The sequence below is a fragment of the Typopeltis vanoorti genome, chromosome 26 (genome assembly GCF_054136105.1).
Source record: "Typopeltis vanoorti isolate ZY-2024b chromosome 26, IOZ_Tvanoo_1.0, whole genome shotgun sequence".
Classification (NCBI taxonomy): domain Eukaryota; kingdom Metazoa; phylum Arthropoda; class Arachnida; order Uropygi; family Thelyphonidae; genus Typopeltis; species Typopeltis vanoorti.
Genome location: NC_143574.1, coordinates 20583052 through 20604917, shown reverse-complemented (window position 1 = coordinate 20604917; position 21866 = coordinate 20583052). Strand labels below are relative to the sequence as shown.

General features: G+C 33.7%; 1 protein-coding gene across 4 annotated transcripts in view; it reads left to right on the top strand.

The window, feature by feature from the left end:
• The window catches only part of Aldh-III (Aldehyde dehydrogenase type III), a 199302-nt gene that overhangs the window by 133662 nt on the left and 43774 nt on the right, over window positions 1–21866 (top strand). For all 4 annotated transcript variants that reach the window (XM_090415160.1, XM_090415161.1, XM_090415163.1 and 1 more), the window contains exon 6: window positions 15157–15320. In XM_090415160.1, the coding sequence (XP_090271286.1) occupies window positions 15157–15320 (164 nt within the window). The remainder of the gene's footprint in view (window positions 1–15156; window positions 15321–21866) is intronic.

Below are 21866 nucleotides of genomic sequence, written 5' to 3'. Positions count from 1 at the left end.
TGAGCTGCACAGGGCACATATATAGCAAACTTGTTTGTTTCTAAAATTTTTTGCTGCATCCCCTTATAATTCCCAGACATGTTAGCAGCGTTGTCATAAGATTAACCCCTACATTTTGAAAAGTTTAGCTGACAAACTTTACCATGGCCCACTAAACTTTCATTTTCAGCAATTATTTCAACCTCAGAATGTTTTATAAAGCAACTTGCATCAACATTTGCAGTAGAGATATCAAGAGAATTTACAGACAGTGAGGTCAGTAGTGAGACATGTGCTAGATGAACCTGCTTGTGACACCTTGATGATTCCAACATCATCATATTTTGATTTTGAAGTGATCAAAGTGGTATTTGTGTCCACTTCTGATGACGGAGATTGGCTCTGATCAGGAATTGGTATATAATGTTGTGGAACTTGTGTGAAGAAATCAGTCGGCTTTGCAGTCTTGGAATCTAATTCCAAAGTCTCCTCTTGTTTCTTTTTTGATAGTTTTTGCTTTTGTGCACCACTTAACTGAACACGTTTCATCTTGGTTCTTGGGATCTGTTAAATACAGAAATAAAAAGATTATTTTGTTGAATATTAGGTGGCAATCAACACAGTTAAACATATCACAGGCAAAATCATACGAACAATTTAATTTTCAGCTTACAGCTGAATCTTGTGCTTTTGTGCTTTAATTAACTCTTATTTTACCGGAGTCACACTTCTGCGACAACCAGGCCTTTTACTGGAGGGGCGTTTCTGAGACAACCACGTGATTTGTTTTATATTTGCTTCTGGAGTCTTTTATAAGACATGATTTATTAAAACAAGACCTAAAACAGACAGCAAAATAAAAAATAAAATGATTACGTTAATTATAAAAAATTACCACATTTGATGCAATGGTAGTGCCAGAAAGCGTCATGAGCGATAATACAGTGTAAACGAACCGTCATGCACATAGTTAGAGTTTTATTAGGCCTTCTACACATAGTTATTAATTGAAACAAAGTAGGTAACAGTAAGAAAAGATAAAAACAATGAAAAACTAATTAAAAGTTAATTTAAATTAAATTCGTCATCTCACTAAAGCAGAAATTCTGTGGTGCCCCCTTTCCATGATGCCCTAAGCATGTGCTTATTTTGCTTAATGGTTAATCCAGCCCTGAGTACTATCATAATATCCTGTACACCCCTTAAGGGTTCATGTCAGGAATTTGATGAATGATAGAATGCAAAGGATATGTCTTCAGGTTGACTGAGAATATCATCCTCAGTCAACCATGTCTCACTAATGCCTAACTTTTTTGGTCAAATTGTGCTAACCAATACCAAAAACTCCTCAATCTTATTTTGAATACTTCTGGTTAGTGTACATAAACTGCAATGCCTTTTTCATCCTACAACTGCCTTTACATCTTATGTTACTTAGCATGCTGAAGGAACAGGACAGTGAGAAGGTTATGTAAAAATAAAATCTGGATCGCATTAAAAAATTTCTAAAAAGTGCAAAAAATTATATAAAATTAATGACAATATGTAGTACAAAATCCTTAGTATGCTCATATATATATATATCTCATCTCATCTTCCTTATACCCTCTTTTACCTTGTGGTGTCGAGGGTCCATTGATCATCGGACCTCACTCCGTTTACAGGATAAGGTGGTCAGCCTTATGCCCCGGTGTATCCTATGGCCTGTAGTGTTGAGTTCTCAAGGCCAGTTTGCCTGCTTTGCGGGATGAAAAACCCCAGAATAAACTGGGGAAAAAAACCTGCTGTCCACGCCCAAGACTGGCTAACTTGGCTATGGCTGAGGAAGATCCGTCAGCTCCTCAGGTCACCGACGGGAATTGAACCTAGGACACTCCTTCCCCAGGCATATGGTTGCGAAGCGCATAGCCACTAGGCTAACCGCGTGGACCGTATATATATATATATATATATATATATATATATATATATATATATACACATATATATATATAAACTTATTCGTTATAAATTAAATGGTCAGAAATTTTTATGGTTTTAATGTCTTTTGTGTGACATCTTCAAGAAGTTTCCTGGACTCTGTATTCTATACATAACAAGTTAAGTCATCTGACTTAATATTTCACCTTCCAGTTAATCAACCTTTCCTGAGATTCAAATCTCATCATCATCATCAAATTCCTGCCATGTACCCTCAAGGGGGTGTACAGGATATGATAGTACTACATGAAAAAAATTTACATCATTACTAACTTCCTATCTACAATTTTCCTCCAAATCAGTCTCTTACTTGTCAAGACTCCAACATTATCAGATCTTATATATCTATCGTCTAAGGCACTTTGTACCGTATCAATCCACCTATATCTTGGTCTTCCTCTGGATTGTTTTCCTGCCAACCTGGCAGAGAACACTTGTTTTGCTAATCTTTCTTCGCCCATTCTGTTTAAGTGACCATACCACCTGAGATTAGCTCTGCTAACGCATTCCTGGATGCTGACAATGTCAAGTTCTTTCCTAATATCCTCATTTTTAATATGATATTTCCATTGATGCCATCTGTTCATGCCTCTAATCTTTCTCAGGACTCTCATATCTGCGGTCTCTAGTCTTTCGTCAAGTGTTTTACTTCTGACCCAGCTCTCAGATCCATAAGTTAAAAATCTATTTTTCTGATGTTTGTTTTGCAGTTTGCCAGTTTGATATCTGAATATCAAATTCCAGTTAAAGAATGAAGTTATTATTCCAAATAACTGATCTCCTCCCTCCACAAGAACAGAGAGTGTTGAGTGCTATGTATGATTGATGCTGTGTGTGAATACACATTCACATATCTCTATTAATAACAATTTTATATGTTTACTAAAATAAAGAGCCAAAAAGGCTTCAATTCAGCGATGCAAATTTATAAAAATTAAGTGGATATTAAATCCAGTGTTATTTTAAAGCCAAATATAGAAACTATAAAAGTTTCGTATGAAATTGACCAGAGAGCTTACTGGAATACATTCGGCGATATTTACGAGCTGCCCTAGCCGGACCTTATAGGAGAGATGATCAAAGGTTTCACTAGCCTGACAGCTGTTTCAAACTGGTTGGTTTTTGTCAGAGACTAGGCAGAAACCTTAAGAGAGCAAAAACTTTCAGTACTAAGTAACTTGAAACACAATTCTATATGTTTTTTTTTAATGTCTCTTACATAGTTAACTGCTCTTGTTGGTAACATGTCAAACCTTAATTTTTATTCCTTGTTACTTGGATGTTACTTTGATTTCTGTCTTTTGTTTTAAAGTGAATCACTATTCCTTTTGTAGTAATTGGATGGATTTTCCAGTTCCTTGAAATATTAGTATTTTTCCTATTTGTATATTTCTGTTTACTTATTTTTATGGTTAGTATGTTATTAGAATTACATCTAAGTGTAGTGTTAGCATATTATTATTTCATGACACCTCGAATTAGTCATTGCGGATAGGCACTACTCCATTTCGCTACACAAATCTCATCATCTTCCCTACTACTTAGTTCTCCCACTATACACAACTACAATCAAGCTGCCTGCCAATCCATTGTGACGGAGAGGGATGGCTTAGCTGATAGCCATGATTGTGTATATGAATGTCATTTGAAAGCAAGTTTGTCAGAGAAATAGAACTACTGAGAAAGGAGACAAAAGGCATGAAGACTGAGTTGAGGATGATGATGATTGAAGAAATTAGGAGGCTTGAGAGGTGGTGTAGTGTGAGTGAGAGAAGGTGGGAGAATGAAAGACATCGGGGGGAGTTGAAATTGGAGAAAGTCAAAAGATTGTGGAAGTAAGGGATAGAGGAAAATTTCACTAATGCCATGCACATAAGAGACAGGAATGAGAGTTATTTCTTCTGTATTTGAAGAGCTAGAGATACCATAACTATTAAAAACTGTTTTGATGATAGAATCCTTAAAACTATTAGACAAAAAAAAGGTGGAATTAATCCCTTATGTGCATGGCATTAGTGAACGTATAGTGAAAGTTTTAAAACCACTGAATATTTTTGTTGCCTTTTGCCCCATTAAAAAGATCTCACCTTACCTTCTTTTCCTAAGGACAAGCTTCCACCTCTCAATTATCCAGGCATCTACCAGATTCACTGCTCTTGTGGGTTATCTTATTTCAGACAAACAGGAAAGCTGTCCTAACTTAAACAGATCCAATGGTCTACATCTATTCCATTTGTGGGAGCTAGTACTCTCTAAATCAGCTAATCTTTCCTGACTTTATTTTTCTAAATAGGTATAATTTTTTTAAATAAGTTAGGGAATTATTGACATTTTATAGATATTTTGCATTAGCTACTGGTTCTTTTTAGAATTGTCTGTTAATGTTTAATTGCAATTCTGTGATCTTGTACAGACAATGTCTATGGTACTTAGGCAAAAATTCTATGCTTATAAAGTTTTTTTATGTGAGTTTTCCTCTGGTTTTATGATTCTTTTCAATATGCTAACTCACAGTGTTTCATTATTCAAATAAACTGTCTTAGGCAGCATGTAGTGTAAGGAACACAAGGATCAAGATCTTTGATTTGGTCATAGCATCAGAGGATTCTTATTGTGAACTGAGATATCATGCTTCCCCCCAATTGGTGAGAGTATCTATATTGTCCTGAGTTGGAGGACAAATAGGCATGTAGAAGTATCAAGGCATATTCCATTCCACATAATGCCTTTTAATTTCACATAAATTGCATTTATGTGGAATTCTAATTACAGTGGATGAAAGAATTTGAAGGAAGAGAGGTCAGTAGTGCATGGGAGATATTTAAGAAAAAATTGATTATGGCAATGGCAGACTGCATATACTTTGAGTGAAGAAGATAAAATGATTTGGAATCAAATAAGTGACCAGAGAAATTAAACAGGAATTCATCATCAAATTCCTGATATGTATCCTCAAGGGGTGTACATGATATGATAGTACTACATAAAAAAACTTACATCATTACTAACTTCCTATCTACAATTTTCCTCCAAATCAGTCTGTTACCTGTCAAGACTCCAATATTATCAGATCTTTTATTTCTATCGTCTAAGGCATTTTGTACCGTATCAATCCACCTATATCTTGGTCTTCCTCTGGGTTGTTTTCCTGCCAACCTGGCAGAGAACACTTGTTTTGCTAATCTTTCCTCTCCCATTCTGTTTAAGTGACCATACCACCTGAGATTAGCTCTGCTAACACCGTTAAGTTCTTACCTAATATCCTCATTGTTAATAGTATATTGCCATCGATGCTATCTGTTCATCCTGTAATCTTTCTCAGGACTCTCATATCTGTATTTTCTAGTCTTTGGTCAAGTGTTTTATTTCTAACCTAGCTCTCGGATCCATAAGTTAAAATTGGTGTTCAAACCAATTTTAGCCAAATGTACTGCTAATTTAGTTTTGACTAATTTCTCTCTTAGTCCATATAAATTTATTCAGTTGACTTCTTAGCTTACCAGCTTTATTGATGTTGTCTATTTCTATATTTAATTTACCATTTTCACTAAAAATCATGCCTTAGTAGCTGAAATATTTTACTTGTTCTATAGGTTCTCCATTCACAATGCAGTTGATATTTTCAATGCTTCTGCCTATTTTCATTGTCATTAATTTGTTATTGCTGACCTTCATACCAAATCTATTGCAACAGTTATTCAATTTAGTCAGAGAATCTTGCAGAATTGTACTGGATTTATTTAGAAGTGTAACATCATCCACATAAAGTAAAGAGCTGAGATTAACATCTCCAATTTTGATATCAGGTTTAATACCACTTTGCTTCATGATGTGATCCATATAGATAATAAGTAACAGAGAGGATAATGTACACCTCGTCTGATACCAGATTTAACATTAAACCATCTTCCTGAACTTCCTTCAATTCTAACTGCTGATTTACAACTCAAATAAAGACTAACTATTGCTTGATATAGTGCTCCATTGACACCATACCACTCCAGCGTTTTGAATAGCCTTTCTCTTGGCACTTTGTCATATGCCTTTTCCAGATCTACAAAACTTAAATACAGATCTTTGTTATATTCCCATAATTTCTCAGCTATTTGTCGTAAAGTGAAGATCTAATCCTGACAGCCTCTATTTGGCCTGAATCCAGCTTGTTCTTTACCAAGCTTCCCTTCCACGATTCTTCTCAACTGTTTCTCAAGTATACTTGCATAAATCTTACCAGGAGCACACAGTAGGGAAATACCTCTGTAATTCTCACATACAGTTTTCTTTCCCTTTTTATATATAGAGGCTATGAGAGCTCTACTCCAATCATCTGGAATTTGTCCCTCTGTCCAGGTCTTCTGAACTATGCAGTGCAGCCACTGTAAAACTTTTATACCTCCATACTCAAGCATTTCTGTTCGAACATCATCTACTCCTGCTGCCTTTCCACATTTAGGCTTTTGATGTCTTTTTCTACTACAAGTATGGATATGTATTCCTGACTGAGTGTTTTTTTACTACTGTGCTGTCACTACTTGTTTTATTTAGCAATTTTTCGAAAAAATTACTCCATACATTAAGGATATCTTTTTCACCAGTTTTCATGTCACCTTTATCATCTATAATTCCTTCTACAGCACTCTTTTCTCCATTTCTGAGCTTTTTCAACAGACTCCAGCATAACTTGACACTTTCTTGATATTTATTTCCTGTATCCTTACCAAAGTCTTCCCATGGCTTTTATTTAGCTAGTTTTACACAGTGTTTAGCTTTCTTACATTTATCTCTGTATTCTCTAAGAGCACAAGCTGACTTATTTGCCAGGAACTTTCGACATGCCTCTTTAACTTCCAGTGTCCACCATGGAGTTCTGATTTTTCTATCCTTGCAGACAACCTCACCACATGCCTCTCTGGCTGAATGAGTCAGCTTTTTCTTCAGGATTTGCCACTGAATCTTTAATGTTTGGTTCCTGTTCTCAAATTCTTTTATTTTTTCTTGAATAATCTTTGTGTATTTTAGTCTACAGTTCACATCTGAAAGCTGCTCAACTTTTATTTGCTTTAAAACTTTGTGTTCTTTTCAATATGAAATTCAATTTTATTCTGCTCAAAATTTCTCAGCTTGTTCAACCTCCTCAATTATTATTGTAAGAAGAGAAAAATTATAATATGAGAGGAAACTAGAGCTGCAATCCAAGGAGAATCCCAAGAAGTTTTTTACCTATGTGACAAGCAGGAGAGAAATGATGGATGGATTTGGATTTCCTTGCTGAATAGAGATGGGACTTGGGTGACCAATGCAGATGTCATAATTGGACTTTTTATTCGTCACTTTATTCATGTTACATTATGTTATAGCAGGCTTTATTCTTAGAGGGATAAGGAATGGCGAAACCTTAGAATTGAATGAAGAGGATGTATTCAGAATACCACTAAATGTCAGTTTGTGGGATGGGTGGGGGGAGCTGGATGGAATTTTGCCACATGTTTAAAGGCAGTATGATGTGTGGAACTGACAGTGCCATTAACTTGGCTGTTTAACGAAAGGCCTGCAACGGGACAAAGGTGGCAGTAGAATGCAGTATCAGACTTTAGTCTTGTTGCAAGTCACCATGAATTTGATAAGCGGCACTCTTGTTTTAGTGATCTAGTTACCTTTTACAACAGAGAAACAAGAGCAGTAGTGAGGGTAAAGCATATGGTGTCTTTTTTTTTTTGGATTTTGCAAAGGTATCTGACAGAATGCCACATGACAAATTGGTTTTTAAGTTGTAACATATTGGTTTGGATATTAGATTAGCGGATTGGATTAGTAACTTGCTATATGATATCAGTTGTTTTTTGAGAAGCAGTTTCCGGGTGCAGCATCAGGGAGTAGGAGGGTTGGAAATGGAGTTTCATAGGGTTCAGTACTGTGACCATCAATCCTTACTTCAATGATATTGTCATAGGACTACAGGGAGATATTCAGTTGCTTGTAGCTAGATGATGTGAAGCTTGCATGGGTTATTAATGATAGTGCTGATGTTTTAGCCTTTCAATTGGATTTAAATAAGCTGGAAAGGAGGGAATATATAAGATTTTGAAATTTGAGATCCACAGATGGGATGCTTCATACTGACTTGGTGGAGTTATATTGGAAAAGGTAGAGGAAGCATGGAATCTTGGGGTGATATAGATAGAAATTTGAAGTTCAGAAGTCATATTGGGTTGTGAAGACAGCTCATCTAAGATATCTTCGCAACCCTTGCAAGGATTGTGAAGATATCTTAGATAATCGTTGCAATACTGAAGAGAACTTTCACCATGAGAGATAAAAGGTTAGTGGTCCTATTGTATAAAGCTTTGATTACTCTCTCCAGCTGACGGCAGGTATGCCATCTCAGTTACAATGAGATCCTCTGATTCTATGACGAAATACAAACCTATAAATTTCAGATACCAAGAAATTATATACACTCGGGTCTCTTTTTATGCGGTTTTGAAGTTATGCGATGCGTTGCTTCAAAACTTATGTACCACTGTACATAATGAACAGCGTGTTGCAGCACATTCTGGCATAACATGGGTGACGTGTAAGCAGTGAGTGTCCATGAAGTATAATTTAGCATGAGAGTATGTGTTTGTCTTTTCATTATCGAAAGTCTAAATTTTGCTAATTTTTATTTTAAAGATTTAATTTGGCCCAATGGAGAAAAAAAAGGCACCAAAGAAAAGCAATTTCTTTGGAAATGAAAATTGCAATTTTAGATCGCTTAGCAAAAGGAGAGGGATCTACAGCGATTGGTAAACATTTTAATTTAGGCGAATCTATTATAAAGAGCAATTAAAAAGAATGAAGTTGCAATAAGAAAAGCTGTAATTTCTAGTACAAAACTAAGTGTCAAATTATCATCGTACTCAAGAGATGCTTTATTAGAAAAAATGAAACGAGCGCTCGTAATTTGGATTGAAGAATTAACTCAAAGAAAAATTCCTTTAAATGGTTATTTATTTAAACAAAAAGCTCTTCGGTTTTATGAAAAGATAAAGCAATTGGAGCCATCTACTTCCGCTTCCCAGGCCAATAAAGAATTTTCGGCTAGCAAAGGATAGCTAACAGAGTTTTTAAAAAGGAATGCACTTCATAAAGTGAAGATTACAGGAGAGGTTGCAGCAGCAGATAAAGAAGCAGCCAAAACTTTTCAATAGAAGTTAGCCAAAATTATTGAAGATGGTGGATATTGTCCCGATCAAGTGTTTAATGCTGGTGAAACAGGATATTGTTTTGGAAGAAAATGCCTAGTCGAACTTACATCGCAAAGTCTGAGAAAAAAGCAAGTGGGTTTACAGCAAGCAAAGATCGAGTAATGATGTTACTTTGTAGCAATGCATCAAGGGACCGAATGTTGAAACCCCGCCTCCTAGTAAAATTGATCTCTAAGACAAAAGGCAAAGATCTAAAACAGCTGCCGGTACATTGGATGGCTAATACAAAGGCCTGAGTAACAACTGCTGTATTTACTCAGTGGTTCAATAATTCCTTTGTACCAGAAGTGGAAACATATACGAAGCAAAAAAACCCCGATTTTAAAGTTTTATTATTTGTTGACAATGCACCAAGTCATCTGCATTTAGAACATCCAAATGTGCAGGTAGTGTTTTTGACACCCAATACAACAAGCATCATTCAGCCATTAGATCAAGGCATAATTGCTACTTTTAAAAAGTATTATGTTAGTAGTAGGGTAGCGACTCTGATCAAGATAAGATAAGGAATCTTGACGTGATTGGTTGTTCAGATGATGACGTCATTGTGTGTGTGTGACGTCATGAGTTTGGAATTTTTCTGGGGAACGTGTGTGAAGTCACGTTGTTTGTTTGGTTTGCGTATGGAATTGTGGGTAATGTTTAGAGATAAGGAATCGTGTCGTGATTGGTGGGACACTCTGAACCAAATAGGGGCAGGGTGAATGGGGGAAGCGACGTTCATGCCCTGGATGTATGTTATCAGATAAAGATGTGTGACGTCATTTGTTAGTTGTAAATAAGTGACGTTATTGTTTTGAATGGAAAAGGAAGATATATTAGTGGATAAGGATTCGTGTTGTGATTGGTGGGAAACTATGAACCAAATAGGGGTAGGGTGAATGGGGGAAGCGATGTCAGTGTCATGGAATGTGTGTGTTATGAGATGTAGATATGTAAATGGCTTGCATATAGCATTATGGGTGATGGATATTGATAAGATAGAGTTTGAAATTTCGCTGGGGGAGGGCCCTTCTGTCAGGGACATCACGTGGTGTGTTTGGTTCCCATATAGCATTGTGGGTGTTATTAGAGATAAGGAGTTGTGATGTTATGTGTTTGGAAATTTCTGGGGAACATATGTCTCTCTGACATCATTTGATGTTTTGGTTTGCCTATGGAATTGTGGGCGATGTTTCGAGATAAGATATCTTGGAATTTCTCAGGGTGACAAACATCCGTCATTGTCATCAAGTTTTGTGTTTGGTTGTCTATAGATGGCAGTACCAATTTCCAATATAGTTTGAGTTATTTCTTTCCTGTTAAATACTATGGGAATTCTTAGAGTAGACTCGAGATAGTGGCAGCGTTTCGACCTTTTCAGAATAATTAATTATATGGTGATGTCCCCTCAAACACTTTTTTTTTTCTCTCATATACATAACTCATCTGAATATTTTGATTTGTCTACATTTAAGATCTTAAACTTGATTACTTTTCTAATTAACATTATCTTTTTTACAAAATGTTTGGCTATTGGTATTTTTAGTTTACAGTCAAGAGAAAAACCAAACAGCATTTAAAAAAATAATAAATTAAAATAAATGGAGACTTAAATGGATTACAACAACTTTTGTATGTAGTCTAGATAATTTAAATTACTTGGTCTTTCCACAATGGCTCTTCTTAATGCGAATAGATATTCCAAAATAGTTGAATTTTATATCCACAACACACACACACACACACACACACACACACACACACACACACACACACACACACACACACACAAACATATGAGTTGAAAGAACGATATTTCTGTAAATAACCAGAAAATCTAGTTGACTACATCCTTTAGATTTCCATCTGTTTGGTAATGTTAATTCCTTTGCACGGTGCCTCATGCTATGTTTTGTCACACTTCCTGTTTTTGGAATTCTGGTAGATTTGGTATTAGGAATAGTAATTTTTTTTTCTCTATTTTACTTTAAAAATCAGTTAACTACATTTTCTAGCCAGAATAACTGAGCAATAAATAAATAAATGTGCATGATTTTTTTTCCCCCACACAGTTGATTTTTTCATTAGTCTTTCTTGAAGATTACTCATTAATTTCCAGTCTTAGTTTTCGGTCCTCTTTCAATCTGAGAGAACTTTAGTTAGTCATTTTGTAAATAACTAATCACATTCAGTATTAGATGACTTGCAGTATTGTTCAAAAGGTATCATTTCCCATGGTTGCTTGTTCCCACAGACTTGCACATTTCCCCACACTGTAGATTTTTTCATTAGTCTTTCTTGAAGATTGCTCATTAATTTCCACTCGCTTAGTTTTCGGCGATCCTCTTTCAGACTATGGGAACTTTAGACAGTACGTGTAATTCAAGTGATTTTTCTCCATGTGACATTTCCAAACAAGTTGAACTATGGTTTTTACAGGAGAGGCAACAATTTACCATCAAATCCTTGTTTGACTCATTTCCGTTAGTACCAATTGACTGTTGTCCTCTCAGCCCGACATTTATTTCACAGTAGGGAAATTTATATATATATATTTCTTCTGTAAATAGGGCTACCATATATTTTTTGAAAACAATATGCAACAAATGTCAACCATCAAAAAATAATAATAAATAAAATAAAAAATAAATAAAGGAAGAAAGAAAGAAAAATTGTAAAGAAAAATAAAAGGTTTACCTTCAAATAAATATTTATGATCACAGTAAGCACGAAATTCATCAGCTTTTCAAAGTTTTAAAATTCATACCCATATTGTTTTCATCATTTGGCATCATTTAAACCAAGAGCAGGTCTGACTATAAAGTAAGTTAATGCTTTTGATTTTTCTCTTCCTATGGCGAGCAATATTTGATATTTGCATGTTGATTCACTTGTTATCTGCACACTACGATGCCTTTTTATTTTCTATAGCAATCTTTCTAAGAGTTTAAGTAATGTGATGGGCTAAAATATCTGCTGTCTCTCTGTAAAATAATCAAATTTTAACAGTCATATTGTTAGAATTTGGTACAACTGTTTTTTTTCCTAGTCTGGTGAAGGTATCTATAGATATAGTAACAAATTTGTTTCTTTTCAGGTGAAATCTTCTCCACTAAAATTCTGGCTATTAATTTAATACCTGATTCCTTTTGCTTCCAAGAGTTGACACAGTTTCTTGAAATATTGAGGGCTTGCATGAACAAATAAGACTTTTAATTCACTGAATGGATTTTCAAAAAAAAAAGAGTCTAGTTAGTTTGTGACAAGAAATTTCACAAGAAAAAAAAATTCATTTGTACTTCATTCATTTCAAAAGACACAATTACATTCTTAGCTATCACATCTGTCTTTTTTTTTTTTTTTCATTCTCCTAATGGAATAGTATGTGTTGTCAAGTTTTGAAAAAAAAAAAAAGTTTCGACTGCCAGTCATGTTTTTAAACTTTTATCATGTACAAATGTTTGAAAAGAAAAGAAAAATGTACCTTCTTTTCTACACCAAGCTTTTTTTAAGAGTTTGGTAATGTAATGGGTTAAAATATCTACAGTCTCTCTGTAAAATAACCAAATTCTAGCAGTCGTACTTTAACCACAACTGTTTTTTTTTTTTTTTTCTGGTCTGGTGGAGGTATCTATAGATATAGTAACAAAATTGTCACTTTTCAGGTGAAATTTTCTCCACTGAAATTCTGGCTATTAATTTAATACCTGATTCCTTTTGCTTCCAAGAGTTGATACAGTTTCTTGAAATATTTGAGGGCTTGCATGAACAAATAACTTTTAATTGACTGAGTGGATTTTCAAAAAAAAAAAAAAAGTCTGGTTAGTTTGTGGCAAGAACAAGAAAAAAAAAAAAATTTAAGTAAGACCATATATATATATATATATATATATATATGGATATATGGTCTTACTTAAATTGCATAAAACATCAACGACACCCATTTGTTCATTTAAATTTACACATTTATTTGTGTGAAATATTATTTACAAATTGTATTTACTGAATCTAACATACAGAAAATAAATAAAGTGAAAAATACAATCTATTTTTTGTTCCTTAATTATCTTATTGTTAAATTTGCACTGTTGTTCAAAGGTTCTTCCCATGGTTGCGGAATTGCCATCATGTGGTTTTTGACAATGTGACTCTCGTCTGAAAGTTTATTCCTTTGTGACTGTTGGGAATTTGTTACTGTAGTAAAATTGATGGTTACATTTTTATTTTTTTAAACCAATACATACATTTTTGAGCATTGATATAAGCACAGAATCTTTGGCTATGTTTCCAAAAACATATAAAAGTACATGGTATGTTTTCACGTTTTGGGCATCCAATTTCATTTAAATCTACAACAGGTCTGGCTATTAAATTCGTTAATAATTTTGATTTTTCTCTTCATTTGGCGAGCAATATATGATATTAGCATGTTGATTCTGTTATCCAATTTCTTAGTTTGTCCAGAGATAGTGAACCAATTTCCCACTTCAGCTGATGATTATATTTTATTACCCAAGAATTCTGTTTTTTAACTCTTTCAGGTAATTTATTCCAACTGGTGATTTTGTCAATGCATATCTTACAATAATTCCATCAGAAATACAAATTTCTTTAGGAAATAAATTTGAACTCTTATTCAAAAGAAATTGTACATCAATTATACTAATGATAACTGAAAATTCGTATTTTTCACCCACTCTAGATTTTTCATATTCGTTTTCCTTCATTCTTCTTCTTCTTACATTACTTCATATGGCACCACAAATAAATAGTTATTTATTATTATTATTATTTCACTGATTATTAGCTCTGATCTTATATTTATGTTAACTTTCTGTTACAAAATTCTAAACAATTGGAACTTTTCACAAAGAAACTTTCAAAAAATTTTATTTTTTGAAATAGGAGTTGCCAAAAGGTGTGCCACCTTTTGGCAACTCCTATAGGTAAAGATGACTTTGGCATTGCTTCTGCCTGGTATCTCCATCTCTGGGCCTGGCTTACACTGAAGAGACCTCAATAAAGGTTGAAATTAATCTGGGTAGTGGCCAATCCCTTAATGCATAACATTATACATATCCGCAAGGAGATGTGTTTTGCATTATGGGAGATACTGGGATAAGAGTGATGTTAGCTTGGTCCACCTTTGCTATGAGTTTCCTGGTGTTGTACTACCTTACCCCAGTAAGGTAGTACAACACCATATTCAGTCCTGAAGATATTTTCAGGCGCAAACTTTGTTTGCTCACACTTGGATAAAGGATTAAACTAAATTTATTATAGTCTAACCAAGTGAAAAATAAACTTTCAACATTAAAGGGTAGTGCTTGATTACAATTACTATTATAAAGTCATGTCATGCAGATTTTTTATTTTTATTTTTTTCGAATCTTCCACTTATTAATTTGTATTATTTTCATTTCAGGTACATATTTATAAATCTAAATTGGTAATGAGTGATTGTTATTTTGATATTGATGCACTCTTTTGCCCATTATTTTGTTCGTGTTGCATGGTGATGTTACGGTGCCATTTGAAGCTTCTTTTAGTCATGCATCTGAGAAATATTGTATATATATCTCAAACTTGAATAAACACTACTAGGCCTGTCTGTTGCAAAAGTTAAAAAAAAAAAAAAAAAAAGCTGGAATACTTACAAATTTGACCATATCAAATCTATGTACATGTTATTTGAAACTTTTGGGGATTTCAGTTAACATGCTGGCATGAGTGAAAAATGCATGTCACATAACTTGGTGAATTTTACACTAAGTTATGTGACATGCATTTTTTTAAGATTAAGCTGAACTTGAATGTAGCGCTGTTTTATGGAACATCATGCTCATTTACGCTAACTTATTATGTATACATCTAAATTAGAGTAGAAAAGAAAAACAGAAAAAGTTATTTATTAAAAAACAGAATGAATTATTTAAGAATTTACATCTATAATTAAATTTATTTTTAGGAATGTTACCATGTCATAACGGGAGGGATATCTGAAACAACAGAATTGTTAAAGGAAAGATTTGATTACATCTTTTATACTGGCTCATCAGCTGTGGGAAGAATTGTTCGTGATGCTGCTAATAAATATTTAACTCCAGTTACTTTAGAAATGGGAGGAAAATCGTAAGTCTTCCTAACAAAAAATAAATAAACTTAAAATCTGAGCTTATGTAGATAAATGTGCAACAATTTGAATGAGGTATGTTAATTGAATTTGGTTGCTTTTCTTAATGCTAAACATTAAAAAAAAAATCACTTCATCAGATTCCTGATTTGGGCTGTCAAGGATGCATAGAACACTATATGAAAAGTTTGTTATCATCAGTTTTCCTCAAAATTAGTCTTATCTGTCAGAAATTCAGTGTTATCTGTTATGTTTTGGTCTTCTAAGGCACTTAGAAATCCACTTACTTCTTGGTCTTCTTCTGGATCTTTTTCCTGAGATCTTGGTATTCTGTTTCAAATTTTCTTTGAACTAACTTTCCTTTCCCATTCTGTTTAAGTGACCATTCTACCTGAGATTAACTCTGCTAGCACATTGCTAAATGCTAACAATATCAAGTTCCTTCATAATATCTTCATTTTTAATAGAATTCTGCTGTTAATGCTTTCACATAGTTTTCCTCAGAACTGTCATATCTATGGTCTTGAGGTCTGATTAACAAAATCAAATATAAATCGAAATTGTGGAAAGTTTGGAGATAGACAAAGAGCAATTAACTAACACTATATCAACTGTTTTGTTTTTAATCCAGTTCTCATATCCGTAAGTTTAAAATTGGTTTGAATACCGTGTTGTATATAGTCTTTGTATATTTTAACTTTGTATATTATAACTGTCATTGTAAATATTCCCCAAAGTTATTTAGTCAATCCCTAACCTCTAGTTTTTCTAATTCTGTTGTTTATTTCATACACAAATTAATAACTTTATAAACAAGATCTAGTTAAAAAAAAAAAAACATCCAGTGTTGGAAAAATGATGAGGATCGTCTAAGCTAATAACCAAAATACTGTTTAGATCTTGATTGGTAGCAAATGATTTGGCTTTTATTCTGATTTGATCTGTGATGTTAGCAAATGAAAGCTATGAAGTGAGATAAGAAAATGTTGATTGAATTGAAAAACAGGGATTCCAAGTTAATGGCTGAGTTTGACAGAAGCACATGGTCTCCCTTTTTATGGAAGGCACTATACTATAAAATTATTAATTTCTTTTTAATCTCACCAATGAAGGCCAGAAAGTGAGGTTAGCAGGGTGTGTGAATATAGCCTCTTAGTGTTCTAGCACTTTTTGTTTAGCAACATTAGTAGTTTGTGCTCAAGGTGTCACTGTTACATCTGCTCTTTGGGCTAACACTAGCAGAAGGTCCTGTAACAATTCTAGGAATACCCATTAAAAAAAAAAAAAAGTAAGCTACAAACGATCATTTGAGAGAGTTGTGACTCTCTAAGACCTTGAGGAGTAGAACCTACATCCAGTCACATTCTTATCCTTTCTACAGTATTGTATGTATTTATCACTGATATTGAAGAAGAACAGGAAGCAGTACTGTACAAAAGTTGCTTGAATTATTTCTAGAACTTTCAAAGAAGAAAATAGATGAGGATCATCTATTTCTACTTACAATTCAAGGCAGTTTACCATGCCCAGTTCTTAATGTGAAAAGCTTTGTCAATACATTCAAGTCATCGCAAGATGCTAGTGTCTACTCACATCTTTTGGTAGAAAATATAAATCCATTAATGTCTTTTATGCTAATTTTAAATGACATTCGGTGAGGAGATGGCAGAGAAGTGCTGCCATCTCATTGTCCCTAAGCATAGCACAATATGTTATTTGTCTGAAATAGTGTGAATTCTGTGATTAATTTTCTTTGAGACAAAAAACCCACTTGACCATGACATATATAGATTAACTCGGTAACCAGTTGAAATAAGACTTAGAAAAAGTTCCTCTAGTCAATGACTAGAATTAAACTTTAGGCAGCCTGGTGCTGTAGAAACAAATGCCACCTCCACTGAGCTACACAGGATTATCTTTGACATTCTAATCCAATATTTCATATTTTTCTGTCTTCTATCTGCCCCTGTTTGCATTCATTAACCACAGAGTCCCAACTGCAGAAGTTATCATCATCAAGTCTTTCCATGCCTACTGGCACATAAGGCTGCACAGAAGTTGTACCAGTGTGTTATCATCTTTCATATCTCATCAGACACTTGTACTCCCATAGGAGTATTAATAATATAAATGCACAATCCACAGAAGATTTATTGCATTTTTCTTAACATATTCCATCAAACACTCTAAGAAGTAATATTCAAATCACATTTATAGATCTTAATAACAGCAAGGGATATCTGATATGCCATGACTTGGCATGGCTTACTTGGTTTGCTCTCAATTAACTAGGTAAAATGCCAATGCTGCAATTTTGATGGTCCATTCTAAAATGTGTGAAACTGTTTCAAAACAGTCAAACACCTTTTCTACTCCTGTCCATCAGCCCATTACTTCTGGCTATGCCTTACAAGTTCCTGTTTTTCCACTCACTGTGCAATTTTAGTCATTAGAGAAAACAGAATTTACATATTTCTGATTAACAAAATCAAATATAAATCAAATTTGTGGAAAGTTTGGAGGGGGGAAAAGCAATTAACTAACATAGAAGTGTTGCAAAGCATGTGCTCATCTCTATTATCGGATTACTGCACCTAGCAAGAAGCCTTTTAGATTATGATTGATTTCAGTGGCTCTGGTGTTGACCATGTATTATAAGAAGAACATAAATAAAATCCTTCCCCATCTTGATTCTTGTCAGTAGTTTTATCCGTTTATATAATTAATCTCAGGTTTTCATTCGAATTCATATCTGTATAGCTTTCAGTTAATCTGTGAGAAGTGGGAAGAACTTTTTTTGCAAAATTTAAAAGGAAAATAGAAAATGATTTACTATAATAATGGTTTTGAAACTGATTTGGCTACTGGCCTTTCCCATAATGCACAGCAATATGTCTGAAAAGATGTTGTGCATTATAGGATACTGAGGCAATTGATATAAAGTCAGCTGCATTTATATACATTTAGCCTAGTCATGAAGACACTTCACTTGCAAATTTTGTTTGCTTATGTTTGGGTAAAGGATTAAAACAAGAATATAATTTCTTGTTTAGCATGATTTAAAATTTCATGTACATGAACAAGAATCTGTTAAATTCCACAATATGTAAAGTGAGGAAGATCTTTATTGGAATGAAGAATCTTGTCTGAATGCATGTGAAATGCAGAAGAATTATACTGTCTTTAAGATTTTTTAGACTATGTAATAAATTTCTTTCTGATTGAATCTCAGAAATGCTTTCCTGGAATCATGACTCATTGTAGGTCCTGCTATCGCTCTCTCTCTTTTTCTCTCTCTCACACACACACACACACACACACACTACATTATACTGTGCCTTAAATATATTCATCTCCACACTTTCAGGCAAAATATTCTAATCATTCACCACTCTCCATGCAAATAAACCTGCTCGCACCCTCCTTATAAAGTTTTCAGGGGATAACCTCTTGTTTTCTCTCCATTCTATGTAAAACCTCATCCACATAATTTGTTAATAACCCCTTACATAACTTATGTCCCAGTCATATCCTCCCCTCCTCCTTTCCACCAGTTTCTGCCATTTACATTTCCTTAATCTGCCTTCATACTCAACTTTGAAGAGAAGAAACCACCTTAATCCATCTTGTTGGACTTTTTCCAATATCTCTTCATCCTTTTGAAACTAGGTGACCAGTACAATAGAACATAACAGCCTAACTTCTACATTTCAGTGTCCTCCACATCATTGCCATAATCTGCTATAATATATGACAATAGTGTATAATTCTGACTTTGAAGTTTCTCTTAAAAATGTCTTTGAATTACTAATGGTATACTGTTAATTTGGGGCAAGTTATGTTTTGCACAAAGGAGTTGGTTAGCAAGCAAGGATTGTAGCAATTAAAACATCAATTTCACTCCTGGAGATATGATTTTCTTTAATTTTGGAAAAATTGGAATAAATCAGTTGTGACAATATTTAGGAAATATCATTCATTGTATGCAAGCTTGTTGGCTTGAAATATAACTTACCATAGTAATTGTCCAATCTTAGAAAATGATCGACAGGAAAGAAGAGAATCTTATTAATACTAATTATATTAGTATTTAAAAGTCATAATGAACTGACTCAACCTGTAAATTATGTAAGGAAAAATATTGTTTAATATTAAGACATGTATTTCATAATTTAATGGTGCATGGAGTTTTATGCTTCAAATATATGGAGAAAGAAACTCAAACAATTTTTTGTAATGATTTTTTATATAGTAAAAAAAAACAATTTTTTTATAAAAAAAATATAAAAATTAAAATTTTTACAGTTGATAGCAGCAATGTAAAATCTTTATTTAAAAAAAAATTTTTTTTAAGTGATACAAATTTTTAATGGCACTTGTGGCATAATAAAGCTTAAGACACACATATTCACAAGAAAAAGTTTAAGACACATTCAAAAGAGAATAGAGAAAAATACAGAGCACTAAAAAATAAAGTTGATAACCTATGCTAAAAAGCGAAAGAAAAATGGTTAGAAGAAAAAGTTAAGAAATGCCTAGAAGCATACCAACAAAACAACCTAAAAGTCTTCCATGACACTATAAGAGAAATTACAAAGGAATTCTCAGCAAAAGCAGTAACAATGATAAACAAGATGACCAGTGGTGAGCTATAAGGGGCTCATGTGAGCCCTTTGTCAAAATTTTCTCAAATTTGTGAGCCCCTTGTTCTTGTTTAATAATCTTGTAGAACTAGACAATACCACCGTGGAATGTATACATGCTACTATAATTCTATTTTAAATTCATATGGATTTTCTGATGACTATATAAAAAATCATTTCATTGCATTTTGTTCTGATGGAGCTAGTGTAATTTTAGGAAACAAATCAGGTGTTGCAATCAAACTTCTACAAAAATTTCCCAACGTTGTGAGTTAGCATTGCGCTCATCTTTTACACTTAGCATTAGATGATTCGATAAAAAACATTAAAGAAATAAATCATTTTGAAATATTTATGGATAAATTATATGCTTTTGTATCATCAATCACCAAAAAAATCAACGAGAATTAAATAAGATTGTAAAAGCCTTGGTATCGAAATTTTAAAGACCGGCTGTGTGTTTGGACCACGATGGGCAGTTTACGAACGGCTCTTGCTGTGTGGAGAAATTACCCAGCTTTATGAAAGCATTTTGCATCGAACGATAAATATAATGGCTTTTTAAACTGACTTCTCAATTTGGAATTTTTAAAAGATCTAGCATTAATGATTGATATCCTACAGGAATCATATCTGTCAGAAGCTCTACAAAGTCGCAATATAAATATTATAAGGGCTAAGTTAGGCTTTTTTTTTTTTTTTTTTGCTTGACGATGCGAGCCCTTTGTTAAAATTACCATACCTCACCACTGAAGATGACCGAAACCGGGAATATTGAAGATATAAGAAAAATCTGGTCAAACCATTTTAAGACCATCTTTCACCAAGGAAACAAAACTACAATGGCAACAATAGAAGAAAATAACGACCACCCAAAAATTTTACAAGGAGTTAGATATGCAATAAAACAGATGAAAAGCAATAAAGCACCAGGCATTGATACTGTCCCTACTGAACTGTGGTGATATGGAGGTAGCACATCAATAGAATATTTAACAACCCTATTCAATAAAATACTGCAAACAGGAGAGATCCCAGATGACTGGAGAACTGGAAAGATCCTCCCAATATACAAGAAAGGAGACAAAAGAGACTGCAGAAATTACAGACCAATCAATTTACTATCCCACCTATAAAATATTTGTAAGAATTATACAAAATAGATTAAAAAATACCTATGAAGAACTGATAGGCATAGAACAAGCTATTTTCTGAGGAAACTATTCAACAATAGACCAGATTTTCACATTGCACCAACTAGCAGAGCTCAGCTGGGAAGACCATAAAGAACTATATTGTTGTTTTGTGGACTTTAAACAAGCTTTCAATAGCATCAACAGAGAAATCCTTCTTGAAGTTCTACTAGAAAAAGCAGTAGACAAATATATAAGACAGTTTTGGATAAAATATTACTCTAAGACATGCAATAATTAAAAAGGACACACAACAGAACCCATAGAGATCCAAAAAGGAGTAATGCAAGGATGCCCATTATCCTCTTGCCTGTTCAACATATATCGAGTCGTAAAGAAGGCAATAGACAATGAGATTGGAATCAATGTCAATGGTTTAAACATAAATAATATCAAATATGAAGGGTTTTTTTTTTTATATTTTTATATTTTTTTTTTATGTTGGGCCATATACAGGAGGTTGGTTGGTCAACCTATAGTACATTAGTACCGTATATGGATGGTGGGTTGCGAAAGGAGAAACTTGTTTACATTTGATTTGAATGCCTGTATGTTGTATTCCTTGGGAAATACATCTGGGGGAAGACTGTTCCACAGTTCTGCAGTAGCAGGGATGAATGAGGAGGAAAAGAAACTTGTTCTGTGGGTTTCGAGGTGTTAGTACCAAAAGGACTCTGTATTAAAATGTCATTAAATTTATTTTATTTAT